This window comes from Mandrillus leucophaeus, unplaced genomic scaffold (assembly GCF_000951045.1).
Source record: "Mandrillus leucophaeus isolate KB7577 unplaced genomic scaffold, Mleu.le_1.0 Scaffold641, whole genome shotgun sequence".
Lineage (NCBI taxonomy): Eukaryota > Metazoa > Chordata > Mammalia > Primates > Cercopithecidae > Mandrillus > Mandrillus leucophaeus.
The window spans coordinates 1,250,268-1,277,290 of record NW_012106931.1 but is presented as its reverse complement, the minus strand read 5'-3'; the positions used below and the strand labels follow the sequence as shown (position 1 = coordinate 1,277,290).

Sequence of the window (27,023 nt, the reverse complement as noted above, 5' to 3'; positions counted from 1 at the left end):
CCAGGATGGTCTCGATCTCCTGACCTCGTGATCCGCCCGTCTCGGCCTCCCAAAGTGCTGGGATTACAGGCTTGAGCCACCGCGCCCAGCCTAATATACTTTTCTAATAGATTTCCTTTCAAGTTAAGGAATTTTCATTCCGTTGCTAGGAATTTTCATTCCATTCATTCAAAATCATGCTAAATTTTTATTATGTAAGAACATTAAATTTTGTTGAATGACTTTTCTGTATCTACAAAATTATACCATTTCTTTAATCTAATAATACAGTAGTATGTATTAATAGATTATCTAATGTTAAGTCATTCTTACTCATCTTGTTCAATTGTATTACTTTTTTAAAGCACTGCTTGATTTATTTGCTAATATTTTATTTTTGCTTCTATGTTCATAAATAAGAGTGGCCCCCAATTTTCTTTTCTCATATCATTCTCCAGCGTTAGTTCCAAGATCATATCAACCTTATACAATAAATGGGGGCATGTTTCCACTTTTTATATTATCTGGATAGATTTGCATAATATTGCAGCAATCTGCACTTTGCATGTTTAGTAGAACACTACCGTAAGACAGTATAAATCATGTGGGGTTCTAGAAGATAGGTTTTGAACTGCTTATTAAATGTCTTAAATAATTCTAAGTTGAATCAGGTTTTTGGCTTCATATTGACTTGGTTTTGTAGGTTATATTTCCCATGAAATTGTCCATTTAAGTTAAAAATGAAAGTATGAAAATGTCTGTAGTTTATTTTATTACTTTTTAAAATCTTCATTGTCTCTGTAATTACGTTCCCTTTTTCACACTAACATCATCAATTTGTGCCATCTCTCTTTGCCCTGGTCTGTCTTGCCAGAGGTGTCTATTTAACTGGCCTTTAAGAAAAAAAAGAAAAACAAACAAAAAAACCCTACTTTTGGTTTTACTGATCCTCTCTAACAATTTACAAAACTTAAAAAATTTCTTTCTGGCTGGGCGCGGTGGCTCAAGCCTGTAATCCCAGCACTTTGGGAGGCCGAGACGGGCGGATCACGAGGTCAGCAGATCGAGACCATCCTGGCTAACACGGTGAAACCCCGTCTCTACTAAAAAATACAAAAAGCTAGCCGGGCGAGGTGGCGGGTGCCTGTAGTCCCAGCTACTCGGGAGGCTGAGGCAGGAGAATGGCGTGAACCCAGGGGGGCGGAGCTTGCAGTGAGCCGAGATCGCGCTACTGCACTCCAGCCTGGGGCACAGAGCAAGACTCCGTCTCAAAAAAAAAAAAAAAAAAAAAAAATTTCTTCCTTTTCTTTGTATTGGGTTTTTCTCTTTCTAACCTCTTGAGTAAGGTGCTCAACTCATTCATTTTCAGTCTTTCTTCTTTTTCGATATAAATATGTAAGGCTATAAATTGCCCTTTAATAATTGCTTTATTTACTCCTGGCATGGTTTTTAAATTACTTTTTATTGAGATATAATTCACATACCATAAAATCCATTCTTTAAAAAGTACAATGCCTTGGTTTTTAGCATATTTCCAAGGCTGTGAAACTATCACCATTATCTAATTTCAGAACATTTTCAATACCCCAAAAAGGAACTCCATCCCATTTAGCAGGAGTCCCCATTTCTCTCTCCCCTTCTAACCCTTGACAACCACTAATCTACTTTCTGTCTCTATGGATTTCACATAAATGGAAGCATTCAGTATGTGACGTTTTGTATCTATACTTCTTTCACTTAGCATAATATTTTCAAGGTTCATTCATGTGACAGCATGTCACAATACTTCATTTGTTTTTGTAATTGAATAATATCCCATTGTATGGATATAATACATTTTGCTCATCCATTCATTCAGCTGATGGACATATGGGTTGTTTCTACTTGTTGCCTAGTATGAATAATGTCTATGGAAGCTCACAGGCAAGTTTTTGTGTGAACATGCTTTCTGTTCCCTTGGAATATATACCTAAGAGTAGAATTGCTGGGTTATACGGTGACTCTGTGTTTACATTTTTGAGAAACTGCCAAACTATTTTCCAAAGCACTATTTTACATTCCCACCAGCAGTGTATGAGGATTCCAAATTTTCCACATACCCTGCAACACTTGTTATTGTCCATCTTTTTAATTATAGCCATGCTAGTAGATATTAAGTGGTATCTCATAGTGGTTTTGATTTGCATTTTCCTAATAAGTAATGATGTTGAGCGTCTTTTCATGTGCTCATTGGCCATTTGTATATCTTCTTTGGGAAAACATCTCATTCAAATCCTTCGCCCATTTTTTACTTTTTTATTATTGCATTATCAGAGTTCTTCATATATTCTGAATACTAGACCCTTATCAGATATATGACTTGCAAATATTTTCTCCCATTCTCGGGTTGGCTTTTCACTTTCTTGATGGTGTCCTTTGAATCACAAGTTTTTAATATTAATAAAGTCTGATTCATCTGTTTTTTCTTTGGCTGTTTGTGCTTTAGACGTCATATATAAGAAACCATTGCCTAATCCCAAGTCCCCTCACCATGTTTTTTAAATATGTATTTTACTATTTTTGTGTTCTAAATACTTTTTCCACCATGATTTCATATTTGATTGATGATATAATTAGAAAGTTCCCTTCCCCCCACCCCATGATCCTTTTATTATTGGTTGCTCAGTTTCAATGCTCCTCCCATCCCAGGTCTAAGACCTCAATTCTGGTCCCTCCCTCGGGCATGAAAGAGTGCCAAGACTAACACTCCACTCCCCTCGATAACCCCTCTATACAGTGAAACTGTTTGTTCGTTTGTTCGTATGTAGAGACAGGGGTCTTACTTTGTTGCCCAGGCTGGTCTCAAACTCCTGGCTTCAAACAATCCTCCCTCCTCGGCCCCCCAAAATGCTGGAATTATAAGCATAAGCCACTATGCCACACTTAAAATAAATGTTAATTTCTTACAAGCTCAAGTGTGTATTTGTTCATGGGGGTTGGGGAGTTCCTATTATCTAGTTCACAATTTTCTTTGAGAGACTCTCCTCACCTCTAACAGCTCTTATCCTTATGACATGTCTACCTATTGTTCTTGACAGCTACGCTCTGGAACCTTTGATATAGGCTGCTCTTGATGCATATTTAAGCCATATTCTATCTTTATGGAAATAATGAAAGAAGTGTAGATGGAGGGTGGGGCTGTGGGGAGGAGGAGGGACACACTGAATGTGGTTTTCCTAGGGTCTTGCCAAGCCCTCACCTCCCAACCACCTTCCCACTGGAATAAAAGTCAGAGTCATATATTTTTAATGTGAATGTCCATAAATCCAAGGAGATGCCCTATCAGCTTCCTTCTCAGTTGACTTTTCCGGAGGGCCTCTCCCTAGACAGGGTCCTGGGACTAACATATATAAGATTCCAAATGGAAAAGGAAATTGGACAAGTAGGATACATATTAGAGCTGGAAGGATATATTATTCAGGCTCTGAGTATCACACTCAATTTATTTTAAATAATATCAGGAGGAACCAGAAAGTAAAGAGCATGAGAACACCAGAGTTGGGGACTGGAATACTATCCAAGATGCAAAGCAAGTCTGACCAAGTTATCTTGTCACTTACTCAACATGGGTATCTATTACTGCCTTCTCTACTACCCCACCATTATGGCCCTTCAATTATTCTGTTTCTTACTGCTTCACTATTTCTTTTACAGTCCTTTTAATCATGGTATCTGTTTACTGATTTTTCTTAGTAGGGTTTTTGGCTTCTGCCTGACCATCACTCCCATGCCACCCATCTCCAAAGACCAAGTGCCCTGTCACTGTGTCTCACACTCAGACTCCCCACAAGGTAAAATGTGCTGATATAGCTAATCGTTATTGTCTCTGTTGGACAAAGCCACTACAACCAGCCATTCCCTAGGCTCTAAACCAGACATTTAGTAACTGTGGGTCAGGTGCTAGTCCCTGGTCCAGTGGGCTAATGATCAGAGTAATGGGATCACACAGTTAGCTTTCTACAAAATGGGCTTGGCATGGGGAAGGTGCTCAATGCAAAAAGCGTTCTATTACAGAGAAGGAGATCAGAATGGCTCCTTCCACAATGAAGCACACAGGGATTGAAGCAGTTGAACCAGCCTAAGTTCAAATCCTGCCTTGGCCACGTACTACCTTGTGTGATTTCGAGCAGGACACAACTCTTCTAGTCCCCAGCTTCCTTGTCAGCAAAAAGAAGATAGTATGCTTACTGCCTAATGATATGGGGGAAAGGAACTGAAGTCACATATGTCAAGCACTTAGCACAGTGACTGGCACTTAGCAGGCACTCAACAAAATAGTCTGTATTTATGGGCTGTCTTTCTCCCCTCTTCCCATGTCTCCCACCAGCATTGTGATGACCACCTGCTCCACCTTCTGTGCCCTTGGCATGATGCCTCTCCTCCTGTACCTCTACACCAGGGGGATCTATGATGGGGACCTGAAGGACAAGGTGCCCTATGGACGCATCATATTATCACTGGTCCCAGTTCTCATTCCTTGCAGCATAGGGATCGTCCTCAAATCCAAACGGCCACAATACATGCGCTATGTCATCAAGGTAAGAACCTGGGGGCTTGACAAATTATGGCAAAAGAATAAAAACACCACATACAACTACACGGTATAATCACTATATTAATAATAAACACATATATGCTCCTACTAGATGCTAAGTTTTATGCCATGCACTCTGAGGATTCATTGTCACCAAACTCTGATGTTTGCACAAAGTGAAGTAACACATGAGGCCGGTGCAGTGGATCACGCCTGTAATCCCAACACTTTGGGAAGCTGAGGCGGGTGGATCACTTGAGGTCAGAAGTTTGAGACCAGCCTGACCAACATGGCAAAACCCCATCTCTATTAAAAATACCAAAAAAAAAAAAAATTAAAAAATTAGCCAGGCATAGTAGCAAGTGCCTGTAATCCCAGTTACTCAGGAGGCTGAGGCAGCAGAATCACTCGAACCAGGGAGGCGGGGGCTGCAGTGAGCTGAGATCGCGCCACTGCATTCCAGCCTGGGCCACAAAGCAAGACTCCATTTCTAAAAAGAAAAAAAAAAAAAAAGAGAGAGAGAAGATCCAATTCCAGTGTACACACAAGTATTTGCAGAAGGCAAAGAGATGGGAACAGTGAGGGCTGGAGTGGTAAAGGAGGCTTCTTAAAAAGGAAGGGCTTGAGGCATTTAGGTAAACCTGGGGAGAAGGCTGAATAGAGGAGTTGAGAGGGCACCAAGGGCAAATTTGGCTGATGTGGCAAGAAGCTAGAGGAGAGAGGTAGTATACCCATTCCCAGCATTTCAGGAGAGGGATGGGGTGGGAAGCAGAGTGAATTAAGGCCACAAAGGTTTTGAGGAGCACTGTGGTCACAGACAGGGCATCATGCCACTGCCTTGTGTGCAGAAAAATCCCGGACTCTTAGAGTGCAGCTATGGTCTCTCCACCAACATTTTCAACCTTGGAGTTCAGTCTCTGCCAGCCTCCCGCTTGGCTCACTGTTCATCCCACAGAGCCAGGGGGTCATCCTGGTCCTCAGGAAGGACTTGGTCTCCTGACATCCTGTACTGTCTCTGCCCTTGCATCAATGCCTCTGGCCTTGATGGTCTGTAAGGCGTGCTGCTGAGAACCCCAAAGTTTGGCAGCAGCTTTGGGCCTGGAACAAAGAAGCCAAGAGTCCAGCTTTCAGGGGGGGTTTTATTTTCACACTACTATTGTCTCAAGAGTAGTTTTGCCCTTTCCCTGTCCCAGTGCCATGGCCGCTTCCCGCCTGCTGGAGGACATGGAGGAATCATCCCTCCTCCTTTCCCTGGCCGGTCACCCCACCTCAGCATCATTCTCTCCACCCTTGTACTCAGAGACCTCCTTTTATTGATTATGCCCCTGATCCAGCAGCCTCCCCTCTGTCACTCTCATTTCAAAACATCTCTGTATTGGTTCTTCACAGTCAGCTTGGACACAGACTCACATATCTCCTATCTTCAAAAAAACAGAACAAAAACTATCTCTCATTGGAATTTCTTGTGGAATCCACCTCCCATTCCACCTAATACCTCCCCCTTTGCTCCCCTTCCTAGCCAGGCTTCATGAAAAATCACCCTCACTCCTCTCTCTCTCTCTCTCTCTCTGTCAATCGCTGCCTCTCAGACATCTTCCATTTCCCCCATGCCACCGCCAGAGCTTTCTCACGAGTGACCAGGCCCTCAGCCATTCGTTTCCATTATTTGAATCCTTCTCTTCTCTCCTCCTTGGTCTCCCATCCACCCAGCATCTTGATGACCACCTGCTCCACTTTCTCTGCCAAATCCAATGGACATTTCTCAATCCTTTCTTGACCTTCTAGCAGCACTGGACATAATTGACCACTGCCTCCTCAAAAGCCTTCTCTGTCAGCTTTAGTGACTCTAAGCTCTGCTGCTTTCCTCCTGCCTCTTGTGACCTCCTTCGGACTCCCTTATGAGTTCCTCTGGTCAAAGGCACTTCTCTGCATTCAGACCAAGCTTTCTGCCTTTCTCACCAGACCTCTCCTAGCCCAGGATCTGATCCCTCTCAGGTCTGCAATTACCATCTGCAAGCTGAGACTTTCAGAACAGCATCATCCGACCTCAACTCTCTCCTGACTCCAGAATCCATTTATTATCTACCGATCTATCTGAATATACCTCGGGCATTTAAAACTCAATATATGTTAAATAAGTCATCTCCTCCCCCTGTGTGGCTATCTCAGTCAGTGGCACTGTGTGTGTGCCCAATTGCCTCAACCGGAAACTGGAAGTCATTCTCAACGTTCCCTTCTCCCTCACCACTCACACCTATCTAATTAATGACCGTCGATTCCACCTTCTGTTGCTGGAATCCATTCATTCCTCTCCATCCTTACCTCTCACTAGACAACTCAAATGGCCTTCTCATCCAACCTCCTCACCCAGTTTTAACCTGAGGGTGAAGATGTAAAGTACAAACTCTATCATGTCTCTCCACTGCTTAAAGCCTCTCATTGGCTCCTTCCCCCTAGGATAGAGTTTAAACTTCTTAATGTGGCACCAAATCAAATTGAGATTTGGTCTCAATTGACCTTACCAGTCTCAGCTCTTTTCTCTTTGCACATGCCCTTCCCTTCACCTGAAACACTCTTCTTCCCAATTCTCACCCCACTCACCATCTTTCACTGGGTCACTCCCACTCATCCTTTAAGTCTCAACACAAATAGCGCCTCCTCCAGGAAGCCCTCCTTAAACCTCTTAAGCCTGAGTAGGATGCTTGTCCTATTCATTCCCACAGCACCCAACACTCCAGCCAACCCCTGTAGAAATTATTATACTGCATTAAAAATACCTGTTCATGTTTATTCCCCACTTATTTCTCAAGAAGCAAGACCATAAGGCTATGTCTTAATTAACACTGAATCCACAGCACCTATCACAGTGCCCCCATAGCCAATGTCTGAGAATAAATAAAGGAATGAAGGGCAAGTCCTGTCTGCTGCTCTTCCACACACCAGCAGAAAAACAACATACACAGAGAAACATGTTTGTGTGCATCATTTCATTTCTTTAAGGTAGTTTGTAGGGTGCATAAGATTGCTTTTTTAAAAATCCTATACACCCACAAACGATCTTAAAGAAATGCATATAAAATATAAAGAATATTAAAATGTGAAGTGACCACTACTATCATTTAATGCTACTCTACCCTCCCCTGTTTTATAGGTGGGAAACTGGGGACCAGAATACCAAATCACAGTGCTAATGACAACTGATGCAAGAGCATGTCTCCTTTCTACCTCAGAGTAGCTTTAGAAGTGTTTCTCTGAGGTTGCAAAAAGTGGAATCTCAGATTTTAAAACTGGAGAAGCCTTTAAGATGAAGTTCAGTCTCCTGCCTTATTCTCAATTTGCAGATAGGGTAACTGAGGCCCGGAAAAGGTACTTGGCAGAGCCAGGATTATCTCAACCAGTCTCTGTTCCTGTTGTGTTGCACATCCACTACTCAATGCCAAAGAGGAAATGAAGTCAAAATGAAGCCAGAGAACATTAAAAGGGCTAAGAAATACCTTGGCTAGAAAGACAGAGACTAGTAATAAGGGACTACATAAAAGGTGATCTAAAAAACCCAGGCATGCCCTGGACCCATTTTGTCCCTGGCTAAACCTCCAGGGTTAAACAACCACAAAGTCAACAGCTACACTGATTTTCCTATTTTCCAAAACTGGAATCACTCCTGTGAGGATGCAGAGACGAACATGTGGGTTCCCTTGTTTCTATGGCTCTTTGAGGACTATGTTCATCCTTTGTCACCCTGTCCCATAAATAATATAGTGAGTGCCACACTGGAAAATGAACAAATGATTGTCCTGGCCTCTTTGCACACTTAACCCTCCTAGGACCTTGCAAATCAAAATAACCCAACTTTCAATAACTAGCTCTGGCAGCAGGTATCTGCTCACACTGGGTTCAACCAGTTGCATTCGCTGGTGGAAGGTCACATTTAGATATACCAAGATACAATTTCAGGGATGCTCATTTTGAAAGGCAATTCAAGAAATTAACTTAAGGCTATGTGGTTAGAAGGCTGATGAATCTGAGAATGACATAGTCCACGAGCCACTTTCACCATAAGCCATCCACTATTCTTTAATAAGGATCCCACCATTTCATTGACTCAACACTCTACTCATGCATTTCCCACACCTACTGCTACTGATGAACTGACCCCTAACTCTCCTTTGTCTTATAGTTTCTGCCAACTTGTGGCTTCTGTTGCTCCCAGGCCTCTGTGTGTTTTGACACTTGTCCCTGCTATTGCTTCCCTCTCTGTAATCCTGCAAACTTCGTAAGTGAGAGAAACTGATTATTTCTACTACTCACCAGCCTGTGCAGGCCACCTTTGTGGGTAGCATGTGGACATGTCATCTCATGTGTCACTGGTAAGCCAATGGATTGGCTGCTTATTAATGGACACTCATCCCAGTTGTGAGCAGGGCAATGAAGTCAGGTGGTACCAAACATGGTGGCCTATGGAGAAGCAACTACCGAGGGCCACTTGTCTCAGCAGGGGTTGTAAACAGGATAAATTTCCAGAGATGGCAGCGGTGAGAGTGATGAAACTCTAGAATGTTACATTCCTCCCCCCTCCCCTTTGAGTAATAATAGGAGTTACAGTTTAGTGAATGCTTCTTATATGCCAGGTCCTATGCTGTCAACCTCACTCAGGTTGAGTGACTCCCCAAAGCTTACACACCTGGAGACTAGCAGAGCCAGCTTTCCCACCTGGATCATATCAAAGTCTGTGCTCATAACCACAACTGTGCAGCCCCCAAGAGTCAGAGAACATGAGTGAGAGAATAAGAGTGAATGCCTATACAGAGGAATAGGGCTTCAGGATTCATGGACAATTCCTGTAGCCCAGTGCCTCCTAAATTATCCACTACTCTTGATGGCGATAAGAACTATTTGACTGTTGGGTGGAGGGCAAATTCGAAAGACAGAAATCCAAAGGGGAAATCAACTAAAAATGCAAAGGTAAACTGAGCAGCTCATTAGCTAATAAGACTTTTAATAAAACTTGAAGCACATGGTTATTGAAGAGATGTGTGAAAGTCCTTCCTATGCTGGGATAGGACCACTAATTGGTATAGGTGATGTTTTATATGATCGTATCAGTTGCAACAAGCATTAAAAACAGAAACACAAAGCTGTGCAGCTGAAATGTGAGCAACACAAATGTTAAAATGTCATTAGGACACTATGAATGTACTTAATGCCACTGAACCGTGCACTCAAAAGTGATTAAAACAGCAAACTTTGCTATGCATATTTTACCACATTTTTTAAAATATTACTAGGAAATATAAAATGCAACACGTGAATGAACCAAAAAGTGAACAAACACATATAACTATTACAAAATAACATGGTATGTTTGAGAAACATTTGCAAAGGAGATAAAAGGGACAGTCTTAAATTTACACATACCTGTTTATCATTTTGGAGCATGCAATTCTCTAAAATGCACACTGGAAAGTACAAAGTGCACGGAGGTGCACTTTGAAAGGTTGCATCCTATGTTGCACAATGAAAAATCCTATAATCTCATTCAGAGTAGACCCACGTAGTTTCCAATGATGTTGTTATCACCCAAGACATTTCTGAAAGTTATTTTGGGAACTTCCTTCATAAATGTTGTTGTTATCACCCAAGACATTTCTGAAAGTTATTTTGGGAACTTCCTTCATATTCAATTTGCAGATCACTCAAGAAAGTAGGTTTATCCCCTTATTATTAGACATCATTTTGGGTTTAAAACCGTATTTACGGGCTTGATCATCTACCTTGACCAGCTTTGTTTCAAATGACTCTTGGCAATTTCCAGAAGTCAAATTGATCCTAAAATGGATAAAATCCCTATCTGTAATAAAGGTATTTGAGACAAATATGTATGACAAGTTCTAATGAGTTTCAAAGTATGTGGAACAACGACAGTACTGTAGGAATGTGTATATAAGTTCCAAAAATACTTTGAAACTTTTAATATATGCATTTTGCAGGAGGCCTGAATAGCCTCATATAACACTTCACTCAGTTTGCTATCTAGAGATGTGTCAAAAGCAGAAACTGTGCTTGGCTGAGTTTGTAATAATCAAAGTGTTAATCAGCTGTCCCCAGGCTTCCTAGCTACTGATAAGAAATCTAAAAAGATGGGTTGGGTGCAGTGGCTCACACCTGTAATCCCGGCACTTTGGGAGGCCAAGGCAGGAGGACCACCAGAGTCCGAGAGTTTAATATGAGCCTGGGCAACACAGTGAGACCCTGTCTCTAATATTAATAATTTTAAAAAAGAAAAGAAATCCAAAAAGAAGATAAAGGTCTTTCATATTCCCTTCCACTTCGTGTTTTATTGCAATGTTTCCCACCTCCAATTTCTACCTGTGCTTCCCTCCTCTCTGTTCCTTTCTATCCCCAACTCTTCTAATTGCCTTTTCTTCTTGTCTTCATTCCCAGGGAGGGATGATCATCATTCTCTTGTGCAGTGTGGCCGTCACAGTTCTCTCTGCCATCAATGTGGGCAAGAGCATCATGTTCGCCATGACACCACTCTTGATTGCCACCTCCTCCCTGATGCCTTTTATTGGCTTTCTGCTCGGTTATGTTCTCTCTGCTCTCTTCTGCCTCAATGGACGGTAGGTACTATTTTTTTTTAAGAAAGGGTCTCACTGTTTCCCAGGCTGGAGGGCAGTAGCACATTCTCGATTCGCTGTAGCCTCAACCTCCTGGGCTTAAGTGATGCTCCTGCCTCAGTCCCCCAAGTAACTGGGACTACAGGCACAAGCCACCATGCCCAGCTGATTTATCTTTTCTAGCGATGGGGTTTTACCATGTTGCCCAGGCTAGTTTTGAACTAATGAGCTCAAGTAATCCAACTGCCTCAGCCTTCCAAAGTGCTAGGATTACAGGCGTGAGCCACCACACACCTGGAGATAGTATTATTTTAGGTCCCACTGTCCCATGGGCTTCATTCTTGTCCTAGTCTTTCAGGAAAAGAATAACAAGCTAGGAACCTGAAATCTGGGCAAGGCATTTTCCTGGCAATATGTTCAGATGCACTAACTGGACAAGAGACTTGACTAACTGGACAAGAGACTTGAAAAAAATTGAGGAAAGGTATTGAACGGATTAAAAAGCCAGACACCAAAGGTATCCAAACACCAATAGCAACAGCAAAGTACCCCTGTCCAGGGTCTAGATTCCAACTGCTGACAAACTCCTTGGTAGCGGCACTGGGACAAAGTTGCTCCCTCCAGTTCCTTCTGAGTGTATGTGGCGTTTTCTTCACCAACACAGGTGCCGACGCACTGTCAGCATGGAGACCGGATGCCAAAATGTCCAACTGTGTTCCACCATCCTCAATGTGGCCTTTCCCCCTGAGGTCATTGGACCACTTTTCTTCTTTCCCCTCCTCTACATGATTTTCCAGCTTGGAGAAGGGCTTCTCCTCATTGCCATGTTTCGGTGCTATGAGAAATTCAAGACTCCCAAGGGTGAGTACTGAATGATCCCCACTTCAAGTTCTGCTCCAGTATTGGACCTGAGCCTGCCAACAAGCAAGTTTCTAGTAGGGACTTTTTGGATAGGGCTTTAGCTTTTATCAAGCCACTAAGAACCAGGCAGCCCCAAGAAGCATCCAAGAAGCTTTAAAGATCCAAGGCTACTTCCATCAACTGCACTCCATTTCTTCCTTCTAGCTGGGAGAATGAAATTGTGGATGCAGTTTACCTCATAAAACTGAAGGAATTTGGGCTGCTTTGTCTCAGTAGGGAGACATCATAGGACAGAACTGCCTTGAACAACTGAGATTATTAGTTGTGTGAAAGACCTCTACTCACAAGAGTTGGGGAAGTTTCCATTTCTCAGGACTAGGTTCTCATTTCCTGGAACCAGGTCAGAGCCACAGCACCACTGGCACCCCCATATGAGGTAAAACATATGAAAGCATTGCAGCCTAATATAACCCAGAATAAAGAAAAAAAAAAAAGATTCCTCAACTCCAGTTACACAGTAAAGGAAACTTAAGCATAAGATTGTTAAAACAGTGACTACCTCCATAATAAACTTGATTAATATGATTTATACTTTACTCTGATCACTATGGGGTTAACATAGCATCTCTTCTCTAAAATGCTCAGAGCATTACCTTTCAAAATAAAATTGAACCTCAAGACAGACCAGAGACCAGAGTGTCTTCCTCAAAGTGTACTTTAACACCAATTAAAAAAAAAAAAAAATACAGGACATTCAAACATCCAAACCTACTTTATAACACACTTCATTATAACTAACTCTAAACATGAGTATATTCTTCCTAAGTACTTTCCAAATCCTTCAACTGTCCCTTCAAATCCATGAATTGAAGTCCCCTTCAAAACCTTGTCTAGACCCTAGGGACTGTGATTTACACCCTAGGAGAAATACACAACTTTCCCTGTTGGAATTTGTTACATTATACTAGCAAACACCAATTCTCTTTCCCTTTGCAGTTAGCTAAGATGTAATTAGGTTGCCAAGCAGCCAACAGGAAACAAGTACAGGCTGACCATAATCTAGAATCATTTTTGAAGCTTTGGTTCAAAGCTACAGTGGAGCTGTGAGAAAGAATCTAGTCTGATGCTTACCTGAAAGGAACGCCAAGAGATTTGCTGCCCTCTTACAAAAAGTGCACAGAAGTTTCTAGACCAACCAAGTTCCCAGATTTGAGGTTTCAGTGCCAGAAAGGCCTGGAGTGACCTCAAAGGACAATACTCTACGGATCTTTAGCTCTCAAGACTTATAAAGAACTTTCCTCACAATGTATCTCAGAAGACCCCAGCGGAAACACTAAATCAAAGCAACTTATTTCTTTGGAACTAATGGCCCCAAGAAGCTATTCTCAGGGGGAAGAATCTGTCAAGTTTTTATACTTTTGATTCCTGTACCTTTCTATACAGATGGAAGCACTCTGTATAGAGAACTCTCCCATCTGTATAGAAAGGTGCAGGAATCAAAGCTATCTTCAAATTTGCATCACCACCCACACAATGGGCAAGAAAAGAGGCAGAACAATTGGGTGTTGGCGGGAAGAACTGGAAACTCTCTTGGTTAGACTGTCTCAAAGATCCTTCCTCCCTGCCTCATTCCCTGAATGCGACACAGTCCTTGCATACATAAACTCGTCTCCCCTGTTGTTTTACTGTTATGTACAGAGAAGTTAGAGGTGAAGTGATGATGAAGACTCAACAGTCTAATTCATTAAGACTTTTATTACTACTACTACCATTAGGGAGATTGAGGGGAAAGTGAGTTTAAAGAGTAAACCACCGGAGAGATGACAGAGATGGAAAATATATACATAGCACACCCTAGGGCTGAGTTGGTATTCTTGTACTTTCCAGATTAAATAAGGTTCATTGTTCACTCCTCTTGTTCTGTCTCTACATCTATGACCCTTAACTTTACAGATAAAACAAAAATGATCTACACTGCTGCCACAACTGAAGAAAGAACTCCAGGAGCTCTGGGAAATGGCACCTACAAAGGGGAGGACTGCTCCCCTTGCACAGCCTAGCCCTTCCCCTGGTGGCCTGGATTCTGGTCCCAAAGCAATTCTGAAAGCCAGTCTGGTCAACTACAGAGAGCAGCAAAAACACCAGTCTTGCCTGAGTCTCTCTCCAGCATTTCCAGTACATCTATCAGAATCATCAAGCCTTGGCCGGGAACACAGACAGGGTGTCTGCCCAAGAAGCCTCAACTATCCCCAACTTAGAATTTGCTACTTATTTCAAAGACTTGTTCAGTGACTGGAAATTCTATGAAACCAGAAACCAAATCTGCCTCTTGCCAGGATCTCTGAAACAGTGCCTGATAATCATCTTAAGTTACTCAATTCCTGAACTAATCAATATATATGTTTAACCCATTACTCAAATACCCAAATCCCATTCCAAGTTTTGTGACCCAAAAGAGAAATAAATGCTCAAGAATGCTGTAGAATTAGACTTCAGAAGTTCTAATCTAAAAAATTCAGATCCCATTCCTTCCCTTTTGACATGATTGGGAATGACGCTCCCGAAAAGTCAAATTTGACATCAAGTATGCAAAAGTGAACACAGTAACATGCAATTAGGCAAAACAAACTCAAAAATAGCTAATGAAATGAAAAAACTGGGCAAATGCATCATGTTAGTAGAGGAGAAAAACCTTCGACAAGGAAAAACCAGGAAACACATACAGTAACACAATGTCACCTAAGAATCTCTTTTTTAAGTTCAGTAGATATTGGGTTTTAACACAAAGCACCCCCAAAACTGGGTACAGCAAACTAAAGGAGTGGTTTCCCAATTCAAAGAAAAATGTTCAAATACCTAGAATTCACAAATTTCAAATTGTCTCTAATAAAATTTAAACATTTTGCTTATCATATGCAAATAAAGATCAAGTAAATGATTAACAACGAATATTAACACTTACAAAAAGTCAATCATGCTTAGTTACCTGGGATTTTTATCATTTTGTATGGTCAGGTACAAATGAAACCAAGACAATATAGTTTTCAGGTGTCAGTTTGGCAAATGTGCAGGACTAACAAATACTCCCAACACCAAAACGAGAATCACAGATTTAACATCCTCTTAAAAAAGCAGTTTTTAAAAAGGCTGCTATCATTTTTACTAATTATATCCATATATACCTAACTGTTCAAATTGTTTTCTCTATTATCTAACCAACATCATCTGCTAGGAGACTTGGTTACATACAAGTTATATAAGAACACATTTGTTTAGCTTCTGAAGATAGGGTTGGCCTCAAACTGCCCTTAGAAAGGAATAAACATGGCCAGACGCAGTAGTTCACACCTGTAATCCCAGCATTCTGGGAGGCCGAGGTGGGCAGATCATGAGGTCAAGAGATGGAGACCATCCCGGCCAACATGGTGAAACCCCATCTCTACTAAAAACACAAAAATTAGCCAGGCATGGTGACACACGCCTGTAGTCCCAGCTACTCAGGAGGCTGAGGCAGAAGAATCGCTTGAACCCCAGAGACAGAGGTTGCAGTGAGCCGACAGAGCGCCACTGCGCTCCATCCAGCCTAGCGACAGAGCAAGATCCCGTCTCAAAAAAAAAGTAAGGAATAAAGATGAAAGAAACATAGAAAACAAAGGTTAAACCGTGCCCTACAAAGGCAGGTCCTAAACCTTTCCTTAGGATTACATCCACACTCCTCATATCTCAAGCCTGGTTTTGCGAGTCCCTTTTTGAGACATAATCGTTATCTCCCTGCCATTTTTTCAAAAGAAGGAATTTATTGTATTCCCTAACACAAGATTAAAAGTAGTTTAAGTCTTGACTGGGCACAGTGGCTCACTCCTGTAATCCCAACACTTGGGAGGCCAAGGTAGGCAGATAGATCATTTGAAGTCAGGAGTTCAAGACCAGCTTGGCCAACATGGTCAAACCTCGTCTCTACTAAAAATACAAAAATCAGCCAGACGTGGTGGTGGGCGCCTGTAATTCCAGCTACTGGGAGGCTGAGACATGAGAATCACTTGAGACTGGGAAGTGCAGGTTGCAGTGAGTCACCACTGCACTCTAGCCTGGGTGACCAAGCAAGACCCTGTCTCAAGAAAAAAAAAAAAAATTAAAAAAATAAAGACTGGCAGAGTGGCTCATGCCTGTAAACCTAGCACTTTGGGAGGCTGAGATGGGTTTATCACTTGAGGTCAGGAGTTTGAGATCAGCCTGGCCAACAGGACAAAACCCAGTCTCTAGTAAAAATACAAAAAAAAAAAAATAGCTGGGCATGGGGGTGGGCGCCTGTAATCCCAGCTACCCGGGAGGCTGAGGCAAGAGAATCGCTTGAACCCAGGAGGCAGAGGCTGCAGTGAGCCAAGACCGCCCAAACTGGGCAACAGAGTAAGACTCCATCTCAAAAAAAAAAGTTTGTCTGATTTAGAGGTAGACAGGAAAAACATCAACATACCACACTGCCCTGAGAAGCACGTTCTAAAAGCCCAAGGGGGAAAAGTTGCTTTTGATAGCAACTTCAGGCTGACCAAGTACTGCCTTCAGAGACACTGAGAAAATCTAGAATCCACCGTTTATTAAAATAAACCTGGTTCCCTCAACTAATTCAACAGGTATATACCAACTCCTAAACTCAGCCTCTTATTACAATTAGCAGCTTTAAACGTCCATAGCCTGTTCTAGACTTAGAAACAGCCAGGGAGTGACCTTTTAAAAATTAAGGATATCAAAAACCTTTCAATTCTCCCAAATGGAGATTCCCACTTCCCAATCCCCACGCTTTCGGGAAGCTAAAAGCTACGTTTTTCTAGTGCTTCTAATTCTGCCGTTTTCCAAATCCCTGGAAGGCTAGAGGCAAAAATCTTTGTCAACAGTGAGTGTAGCGTGGGGGTCTTGGAATCAGACTTCCTGGATTTTAATACCAATCCATCCCTTCTTTGAAGAATTCCTGAATTCCCACCAGTAAAACGGTATTAGATTCAGTCCACACAGAGATACGGCACTTAAAACAGTGCCTGGCTATTACCATCAGAAGCTACATAGATGTTATTCACTGTTTCCCAGTATTTATGTAGTCTAGCCCCCACAGAACTAAGAATATATCTAAGTGTCTTGAGATGCCTGTATTAATATAGCTCCTTTTCTATACATCTAAGGCAGGGCTTGAAAGCTCAAATATAGAAGTCTAAGGTTAATATGGATATAGGACCTTAGGCATTTTACACTATTGTTTTCCCTTAAACATGTACTATCCCATACATATCTCAAGACAAAAAGTACCATGTCAAAGTCCCTTAGGCATTCATGTTACCCGACCACCAAAACTGCATCACAACTGGACACAGCAGTTCACACCTATAATCCCAGCACTTTGAGAGGCCAAGTTAGATCACTTGAGTCCAGTTCAAGACCAGCCAGAGCAACATAGCAAGACCCTGTCTCTAGAAAAACATTAGCCACACGCAGTGGTGCACACCTGTAGCCCTTACTCAGGATGCAAAGGCAGGACGATTGCCTGAGCCCAGGACGTCAAGGCTGCAGTGGCCACTGATCACACCCCTACCTTCCTGCCTAGACAACAGAACAAGATCCTGCCTCAAAAAAACAAACACAAGGCTGGGCACAGTGGATCATGGCTGTAATTCCAGCACTTTGGGAGGCCAGGCAGGTGCATCACCTGAGGTAAGGAGTTCAAAACCAGCCCGGCCAACAGGGTGAAACCCCCATCTCTACTAAAAACACAAAATTAGCTGCGCATTGCGGCACATGTCTGTAATCTTTGCTACCTGGGAGCCTGAAGCAGGAGAATCACTTGAACCTGGGAGACAGAGGTTGCAGTGAGCTGAGATCACGCCATTGCACTCCAGCCTGGGCAGCAAGAGCAAAACTCCATCTCAAAAACAAAAAAACCCGTCATAACCCTTAAGGTAGTCAAGAAACACTGCTTCCCACACCATCCTCCTCTTGACTCTAAGTAACCTGATGCCAATAAAGTCAGGAGATAAAGGAAACATGGGGGGGTTGGGGGGGCCATGGACACAAAGAAAACTCAATTGTGATTTTAGCATTCGCTTACATCGTTGTATTTTGAATAGCCTGGAGACATCAAAAACACTTTTTAAAAAGAGACCATAAGGACTCCAGGATTCTGGATGTGTTTGGTGTTTTAAATGTACTGTATGATGATAAGGATGAGAAGTAAACAGCATAGGACTTCTTCAGACAAACAGACAAAAGGAGTTTTATAGTATTTTATTATCAATAACAAACAGCTGCTTTAATGTGTCTGTCCCGCAGCTGTTAAAGAGTGAAGGACACCCTTGACCCTAACAAGGAAAACAAATTAAGCCTTTATGTACAAGCAAATTTAGAGCTCTTTTAAGTGTCCAAAGCTATTAATTAGTTTAATTGAGGCATTAAACTAATTCTGAATTAACATATTTTAATAACCAGGAACTAAAATGTTCAAATTTTTTTCTAGTACAAAAAAATTAAATTTGCTTTAGTTATAAAAGAGCTCTGTCAATATACACAAACTATATACTTCAGACATTCACAAAAATGTGAGCAGAAGGCTTATCAAAAGACATTTAATACAATTAGTTTTCAACAACCCCTTGGTGGTCCACATCTACAAAGATATCCAGCCCAACCCAACCCCCCTTCCAAATCCCACCCCCACAGAAAAGCACATACTTACCAGAATTTTTAGCAAGTATGGTTTGGGAATTTTTGTAGTTTTTGTTTTTTAAAAAAAGGCCCCCAGGGCAAGTTATTTACAGTTTAATTGCCACTGTCAACTGATCTGGACCTTGATCGGGACCGGGACCGCTGACGATCCACAGATGCTGGAGACTTAGATCTACTTGAAGAACCACGTTTCTGGCTCTTCTCAGGCATGGGAGACCTACTAACAGAACGGGACTTGCTCCGGCTCCGGCTCCTGCTCCTGCTTCTTGACCGGCTGTAAGATTTGCGACTACGGGAACGGGATCGGCTACGAGACCTAGAGGAACTTCTGGTCCGGGATCGAGACCTGCTTCTTGACCTACTATGAAAAATGAGAAGAAATCAGCCTAGGTAAGACTCTACAGCAAACCCATTAAATATAACTTTTGACTTAAAAATTAGAAATACCTGTGCCTTTTGCTGCCTTCAATTAATTTTATTTTTCTCCCATTTATTTCCTTTCCAGAAAGTTTTTCAATAGCATTCTTTAAGTCACCATAAGAGGCAAACTCAACCACCCTAAAATGGAAAAAAAGCCACTTTTAAAGTCTACACATCCTGTAGTCGCACACATTGCACATAGCAGTCTAGGTTAAGTCGTTTCTATGTTCACTTTTGCTATCACTACTGAGTCTCATTTCTGCATAATGCAGTATTAAAAGAGCAAAGTTTTGGCACTGTTATACTTTGAGCCAATTAATTGTTGGGGAGGGTTCCCTATGCATTGTGGGATGCTTAGCGGGATGCCTAGCCCCTAGCGACTAGATGCCAACAGCATCCTCCCTCAACCAGTTGTGAGAATCATACATGTCTCCAGACACTGCCAAAGGTGTGGGGGGGGAGAGGGGAGGCGGCAAAATTGTCCCTGGAGAATCTCTACATTATAACATATTCAAATTTTAAGTGCTCAACACTAAGTTCACAGTAAAATTTTCAGGATATTTTTAAAGACTTTCACAATTTCCAGTACATACCCTTCATTTAATTTAGGTCGGTGTGCATCCGCAAACGTTACTTCCCCAGCTTGTCTCATGAAATCTTTGAGATCCTTAACACAAGATAATTGTGTTAAGCAAAGAAAAGGAAAGGGGACACACAAACAATCACATGATATAAAAAAAACAAGACTACTGAAAGAGAAGATGTTAGATAAAGTACAAACATGGCATTTACCACACTTGTATTCTATCAGAATTCAAAAATTATCTATGTCAGGGCACGGAATAAGGAAATAGCATATTGCTTTTAAGCAAAATGCTAAAGGAAATTCAGATTTTAACATTAAGGTAGTATTAGTCTATGCTGAGCTCAGTACAAAAGAAAAAAAACAAACAAAAAAAACAAAAAAGGAAACAGTACATATTTTTAAAGACTAAAGTAGAGAAGTTTTATTAAAAAAAAAAAAAAAAAAACAGAACATTTACAAGACACCAGTTATTTTGTGCCCCATATGTCATTAAAAAAGTTTACTTTACCTTTATTATTATTTCCCTAGGCTAGTCAAGCAGCAAACCATTAATCGGTCGGAGAAACCTTCATGACATATGCCCGACTGGCTCTTCGCCACCCACTTGAAGGACACTACCCAATCGATGGAAGCCTTTAATCGCACAGCCCTCCCTATTAGCAGACTATTGGCGGATGCAGACATGTTCTACTCGAGCAGTTACCAAGGACCACTTTACTGCGATCAGGATTCCAACGACCACCTAATTTCGTATCTTTCAACTCTTTTCGACCGGACCTCTTATTCGGAAGCGTTACAGGAAGACAGGTCTCAACTTAGGGATCAGATCACGTTATCAACGCTCTGGGATCGCTGCAACCTGGCACTTCAAGGAAGTGCACCGATAACGTCTAGACCGGCAAACACAGATCTAGAGGTGGCCAACTGATCACTGTAGGAGCTGACTGGCAAAGTCAACCAGGCCCAACCAAGAGTGACCAAGACAACGATTAGGATAACCCACAGGCACTCCTCGTCATAAGGCCAACGACACAGACAGGCTGGCAAATAAAGGGTTTAATATTTGGTTAAAAATTGATTTTAAAAAACAAGAAAAATATCCTCAAAACATTTACATTTGATCACTAATATTAAAGTTCAAAACATCCCCCAAATTACATTTAATTAAATGTTTAAAATTACAATTCCATTAAATCCATTAATTTAAGATAAAACTACTTTTAATAAAACAAAACATTAGCTACCCATTAACTTTTTTTAAAAAACCACATTAAAATAACTCAAAACTGTATTTCAACAAACCTGCCAGCTGACTCTTGAGGATAAATTCTCAACTATAAGCCGATTTTCTGTTCTTACAGGTGGAGCATTTCTGAGGAAGAAAATTCGTATTCACAATGGAAGAAATGCAATGACAGCACTTGTGTTCAACTGTGGGCAAGTTCAAGCCATCAGATATGACAAGCCATCCTAATGACTTCCGTCAACAGATTCTGTGTTCTACGACTCGTATAGATTCATCAAGAACAATGGGCTTACGTGGGAATAGAAAAACACATTATATGGCAGGACCCCGAATCATCACTGCTAATGTCTCCTGAACCTTAAATGCTACCCTACAATAATTGTTCAATGCAGCCGTCCCCCCTTCACATACCGTCTATCATTTCGAGGTCTGCGACTACTAAAACGGTCAGAGTATCGTCCTCTACCTCTTCCACCTCGTGACCGAGCCCTAGCATGTTCAATAGTAACCCTACAAAAGAGGAAGAAAAATCTCCGTTACACACTTAAGTTATATAGATCTACTTAGAAAAATATGCCAGCAGACCCAGTCTGCTCTATGTCCCAAGGCTAACTAGTTACACAGGAGTCTCACCTTTCACTACAGAGTTCTTTTCCATCAAGCTCATACACAGCATCATCTGCATCCCTCGGATCCTCAAATTCCTAAAATGTAAGTATAAACATGGGCTTTAGAAGAGTATTCTACAACATAATGAGCATTGAAATCAGGAGACAGAATAGGAAAAGAGGTATCTTAACAACACTGCCACATAGTCAAACCTAATCAAGGAGCCACTAGGAGTGGGTTCCAGTGAGCCGGCAAGTTAAAGTTGTTTTCAGCCTCAATAAAACTCACACACAAGGCTGGGTAACATTTTCTGAACGCAAATATTCTACCTGGACTCAAGATCGAAAACTGCTTATCAAAACTCTACCTACTTAGCAGATAATTCACCCAGTTCTAAATACTTACCACAAAACCAAAGCCTCTTTTCAGATCAATATCTCTTATCCGTCCATATCCCTTGAAGAATCTTTCCACGTCCTTCTCCCTGGCCGCTGGATTTAGTCTCCCGATGAATACTCGACAGCCACTCATGATGTCCGGCTAGTACTTCCTATTAGAAAGTAATTCAATCGAGATAACAGCAATGACTGTGACAGAGAAACGCCTGATCAAAGAATCAAAAACATAAACAGCGTAAAATGTTTACCCAGTGATGTTATAAACGGGATTGCCAAGAGTGCCTCTAATGAAGCCAGGTTAACTTGCAGACAAAATTAAAACCCAGCTCCCTCCCAACACGGTCCGTTACTGGGCCCAGACCGCAGCAACCGCAACGCCCACTGCCACTTCTCCAACTGCGCAGCCGCACACTCTCCACGGCTCTCCGGCCCCCTCCCATCTGCCGCAGTTAGGAAAGGCCGAGAAGTGCGGGCGGAGCCGCCCCCGCCCTCCGCAAAGCCAGCCCAATGGCGGCCTCGCGGGCGCGTCACAGCGGGTGGAAGCCGGATTCTCGCGACGCCACGACCGCGCCTGCGCCAACGGGGCGGGCGCTCTGCGGCCACAAAATGGCGGCGGTGGAATCAACAGCAGCAGAGCCGCGCGTGCCAAATTCTCTTTTCCCTCCTCCTCCCAACTCCACCGTTCTTGGGGTCACTGCGGCCGCCCTCCAAAAGGCCCAGCCGCATCGCCAGCAAAGTCAGGGAGATCCCGGCCCACTACTCTACGTGTCCGGGAGATGAAGACGTTAAGACCGGCAGGGAGGGGCGCACAACCGCTGTGTAAAAACGACCCTAACAGTGACCGCCCTTCCACCTCAGTCCCCCTCAAACAGTATGCCAAAAGGGAGACGTGCCCCAGCGCCCACCTCGAATCAACTGCGCTCATTAGACGCCGTCCTCCGCAAAGAGAGCAGCCCCAGCCGCTCACGAATTGAGCGGCCATGAAGAAGCCTCGATCCGAGAAGGCTTGCCCTCAAAGTGAGCCACTCACCTACCGGACGGGGTCTTTAGCGGCTGAGACCCAGACAGGTCCGTAGTCTGCGACGGAGTCGTCGGCCTCCACGCAGACCAGGACTTAACTCGTCTACGCCTCTCCACAACTGACGCACTTAGCAGCTCTGGCACTCCACAAAATGGAGGCCGCATCTCTGCGTCACTTCCGGGGACGCCCCTGGGCCTTGGGTCCACCCTGTTGGACCCAGGGAAGACGGAAGTTTTGGGAGGGCCGGAAATTTCGGGGAACGTGCGTCTCCTTTGACACTGTGAGTGACCGACCCTCCGCCCGCGGTGGGTGGGGCCGGAGGCGGGAACTCGCTTGGGCATTGCCGGCAGGTGCCGGAGTCTGGAGGGACATCGGTTGAAGTTGTTCGCCCCTTCTAAGTCCTTGGCGTTCGGTTCATCATCATCTCTCCCAGAAGAGTCTCCTGAGACAAGTATCAACCCTTCTTGTATCTAAAGTTTTTCTTAGACACACACAAGATTACTAATTAGAAGAAACTTAGCTTTGCAGAAATACCTGGCCTTTGCTTATCTCTCGCCCTCAAAGCAGAGAGCTCCTAGATGTTCGAGTTCTTTTTTCAGCCATGCCACAGCTGTATGGTTTTGTTGTAGTGAGAAGACTAAGGAACTGAAGTATTTTTTTAAATGAAGGGGTTTTGACTGATGAAATGTTGAAAATGGTACTGCAACTAGAAGGCTGTCTTGAATTGAGGCTGGAATACAGATTTCTGCATTTCCATCACTCTGGGAGAGTGGTTGGAAAAGGTTTCAAGCTGCTTTTTTTTTTTTTTTGAGACGGAGTCTCGCTCAGTCGCCCAGGCTGGAGTGCAGTGGCGCCATCTCGGCTCACTGCAAGCTCCGACTCCGGGTTCACACCATTCTCCTACCTCAGCCTCCCGAGTAGCTGGGACCACGCCGGCTAATTTTTTTTGTATTTTTAGTAGAGATGGGGTTTCACCGTGTTAGCCAGGATGGTCTCGATCTCCTGACCTCGCGATCCGCCCGCCTCGGCCTCCCAAAGTGCTGGGATTACAGGCGTGAGCCACCGCGCCCGGCCTCAAGCTGCTTTTAAGTCGAAATGGTATTTGGTTAATCCTTCCCGTTGAGATTTCTGTAATGTAACACATGAAAGTTTGCAATTCTTTTTTTTTTTTTTTTTTTTTTTTTTTTTTGAGATGGAGTCTCGCTCTGTCGCCCGGGCTGGAGTGCGGTGGCCGGATCTCAGCTCACTGCAAGCTCCGCTTCCCGGGTTTACGCCATTCTCCTGCCTCAGCCTCCCGAGTAGCTGGGAGTACAGGCGCCCGCCACCTCGCCCGGCTAGTTTTTTGTATTTTTTAGTGGAGACGGGGTTTCACCCTGTTAGCCAGGATGGTCTCGATCTCCTGACCTCGTGATCCGCCCGTCTCGGCCTCCCAAAGTGCTGGGATTACAGGCTTGAGCCACGGCGCCCGGCCGAAAGTTTGCAATTCTTTAGAAACAGAGAATGCCCTGCTTTCAAAGTGGGTGTGAAACACAGCCCTCCATATTAACTCCCCCGAGGTCCCGATAAGGTTGGTAGACCTAGAGACTTAGGTATAAAGAGATTGGTTAACTTTGCTTTAATGCTTTTATGTAGAACCCAGTGCACCCCATTTTTGAGAAGTGCCTGGAATGTGGAGTTGCATGCTTGCAACTAGAGTTAAACAGAAAAAGTAGTTCAGGAAGAAGGAGACAACTGACACTTAACTCTGACCTCAGGGGCCCTTAGGCACTCAGAACTGAAACTTGGATAGTCTGTATCGGTAAGTTTGTCCATTCATAGTTATATGTGCAAATAAAAAGAGTCTCGGTGGGTACATGACAAAATTGTAAAGTTAGTTACCTATGATGTGGGAGTTAAGGATGGGTTTATAACACAATATGTATTTAATGTATTTGTTCAATTAAAAGAAAAAAATGTTATCTAGTTGTTGGCCTGATGAACATTGGCATTTTATAATGCACAAATTGTCCCAGACCAGTTTGTATTTAATTACATTTGTTTGGTTTCTGCATAATAAACAAGTCTTCCCGATTACTTTCTACATTTTATGTTTACTATGAAAGCAACTCTTTTTATTTCACTCACTACCACTTTTTTTGTTTTGTTTTTAAGGCTAGTAAAGCAGTGGGACTGGAGAAGGAACTAACAACTACATTTTATTTTGGCTGCAATAAGAAAAAGTAATCTGGAAAAGGTTTTCTGGGGGTGAAAAGTAAAAAAGATGGTGCTGTACACCATGAAGAAGTTGCTATTTTCAGCTCATGTTGATTTTCTTCAGGACCAATTTTTTAATGAAAACTTTTCTCTGATTTATTTATTATTTAAAAGTTTATGAGTTCCACAAAAGTAATTTTTCTTTAGTAGTGCCTAGAGACAATATTTTAAAACATTTGTCTTCTGCAATGTTGGCTTTTGCCATGACAACCATCTAATCTCAAGTCTCCCTATTTGTATTAGTCCGTTCCCACACTGCTATAAAAAAACTATCTGAAACTCGGTAATTTATGAAGAAAGGAGGTTTAATTGACTCACAGTTCCATAGGCTATACAGTAAGCATCACTGGGAGGCCTGAGGAAACTGAACAATCATGGCAGAAGGCAAATGGGAAGCAAGCACCCTCTTCATGCACGTGATGGCAGGAGAGAGAGAGAAAGCAAGGCGGTGAAGAGGGCCTCACTCACACACTTTTTTTTTTTTTTTTGAGACGAAGTCTTGCTCTGTTGTCCAGGCCGGAGTGCATGGCGCGATCTTGGCTCACTGCAAGCTCCGCCTCCCAGGTTCACATCATTCTCCTGCCTCAGCCTCCCCAGTAGCTGGGACCACAGGCGCCCACCACCACGCCTGGCTAATTTTTTGTATTTTTAGTGGAGACGGGGTTTCACCGTGTTAGCCAAAATGGTCTCGATCTCCTGACCTCATGATCCACCCGTCTCAGCTTCCCAAAGTGCTGGGATTACAGGCGTGAGCCACTGTACCCAGCCGTGCCTCACACTTTCAAAAACCATCAGATCTTGTGAGAACTCACTATCACAAGAACCGAATGGGGGAAATCTGCCCCATGAGCCAATCCCTTCCCACCAAGTTCCTCCCCGAACACTGGGTATTACAACTCAACATGAGATTTGGGTGGAGACACAGAGCCAAACCATATCACTATTGGACTGTTTCTTACCAATTTCTCTAATAAATACAAAGTCATCTTCTATGATCAGAATTATTCTTCCCCTATGTGATCTTACAATATTCTGGATTTTTTTGTTTTGTTTTTTTTGTTTTTTGAGACAGAGTCTCGCTCTGTCACCCAGGCTAGAATGTAGTCGCACGATCTCTGCTCACTGCAAGCTCCGCCTCCCGGGTTCTTGCCATTCTCCTGCCTCAGCCTCCCCAGCAGCTGGGACTACAGGCACACACCGCCACACCCGACTAATTTTTGTGTTTTTAGTAGAGATGGGGTTTCACGATGTTAGCCAGGATGGTCTCAATCTCCTAACCTTGTGATCCGCCTGCCTCAGCCTCCCAGAGTGCTGGGATTACAGATGTGAGCCACCACGCCCAGCCTACAATACTCTGTTTATACCCCTGTTATACAGTCATCACTGATTCATGTATGTTATTCATGTTTTCTAGAAATGCATAGCACCAAAAAGACTCAATATTTATAGACCTGGATTTGCATGAGCATTTTTTTCAGGTCATCCTATTCCTATATGAATGTTTCAACAAAATGGCTTGGCATCCTTTTCCTAAGACATCCAAATTAGAAGCAACCCTTTTTTTTTTTTTTTTTTTTTTTGAGATGGAGTCTCTCTCTGTCGCCCAGGCTGGAGTGCAGTGGTGTGATCTTGGCTCTCTGCAACCTCCGCCTCCCGTCTCAGCCCCCCGAGTAGCTAGGACTACAGGCACACGCCACCATGCCTGGCTAATTTTTTGTATGTTAGTGGAGACAGGGTTTCACCGTGTTGTCC

At 42.9% G+C, this 27,023-nt stretch overlaps 2 protein-coding genes and 1 pseudogene across 10 annotated transcripts in view; 2 read left to right on the top strand and 1 right to left on the bottom strand.

The window, feature by feature from the left end:
- The window catches only part of SLC10A1 (solute carrier family 10 (sodium/bile acid cotransporter), member 1), a 16,313-nt gene extending 1,629 nt beyond the window's left edge, over positions 1 to 14,684 (top strand). The window contains exons 2-5 of the mRNA XM_012000900.1: positions 4,346 to 4,556; positions 10,994 to 11,172; positions 11,834 to 12,030; positions 13,984 to 14,684. Coding sequence (XP_011856290.1) covers positions 4,346 to 4,556; positions 10,994 to 11,172; positions 11,834 to 12,030; positions 13,984 to 14,090 — 694 coding nt within the window. The 3' untranslated portion in view covers positions 14,091 to 14,684. The remainder of the gene's footprint in view (positions 1 to 4,345; positions 4,557 to 10,993; positions 11,173 to 11,833; positions 12,031 to 13,983) is intronic.
- Positions 14,685 to 18,286: 3,602 nt separating this feature from the next.
- The window catches only part of SRSF5 (serine/arginine-rich splicing factor 5), a 45,425-nt gene continuing 36,688 nt past the window's right edge, over positions 18,287 to 27,023 (bottom strand). Inside the window, exons 2-9 of one of the 8 annotated variants that reach the window (XM_012000901.1) lie at positions 23,028 to 24,146; positions 22,005 to 22,149; positions 21,624 to 21,694; positions 21,402 to 21,500; positions 21,047 to 21,116; positions 19,752 to 19,825; positions 19,186 to 19,296; positions 18,287 to 19,099 (exon numbers count right to left, since the gene is read on the bottom strand). In XM_012000901.1, the coding sequence (XP_011856291.1) occupies positions 18,832 to 19,099; positions 19,186 to 19,296; positions 19,752 to 19,825; positions 21,047 to 21,116; positions 21,402 to 21,500; positions 21,624 to 21,694; positions 22,005 to 22,130 (819 nt within the window). In that variant the 5' untranslated portion in view covers positions 22,131 to 22,149; positions 23,028 to 24,146 and the 3' untranslated portion in view covers positions 18,287 to 18,831. Of the gene's footprint in view, positions 19,100 to 19,185; positions 19,297 to 19,751; positions 19,826 to 21,046; positions 21,117 to 21,401; positions 21,501 to 21,623; positions 21,695 to 22,004; positions 22,150 to 22,902; positions 24,147 to 27,023 lie in introns of those variants that run through there. The other 7 variants (XM_012000903.1, XM_012000906.1, XM_012000904.1 and 4 more) reach the window with 7 other exon arrangements.
- Positions 22,166 to 23,971, top strand: LOC105554431 (annotated as a pseudogene). Its single transcript, XR_001008326.1, has one exon. The product of XR_001008326.1 is annotated as an uncharacterized LOC105554431 (transcript).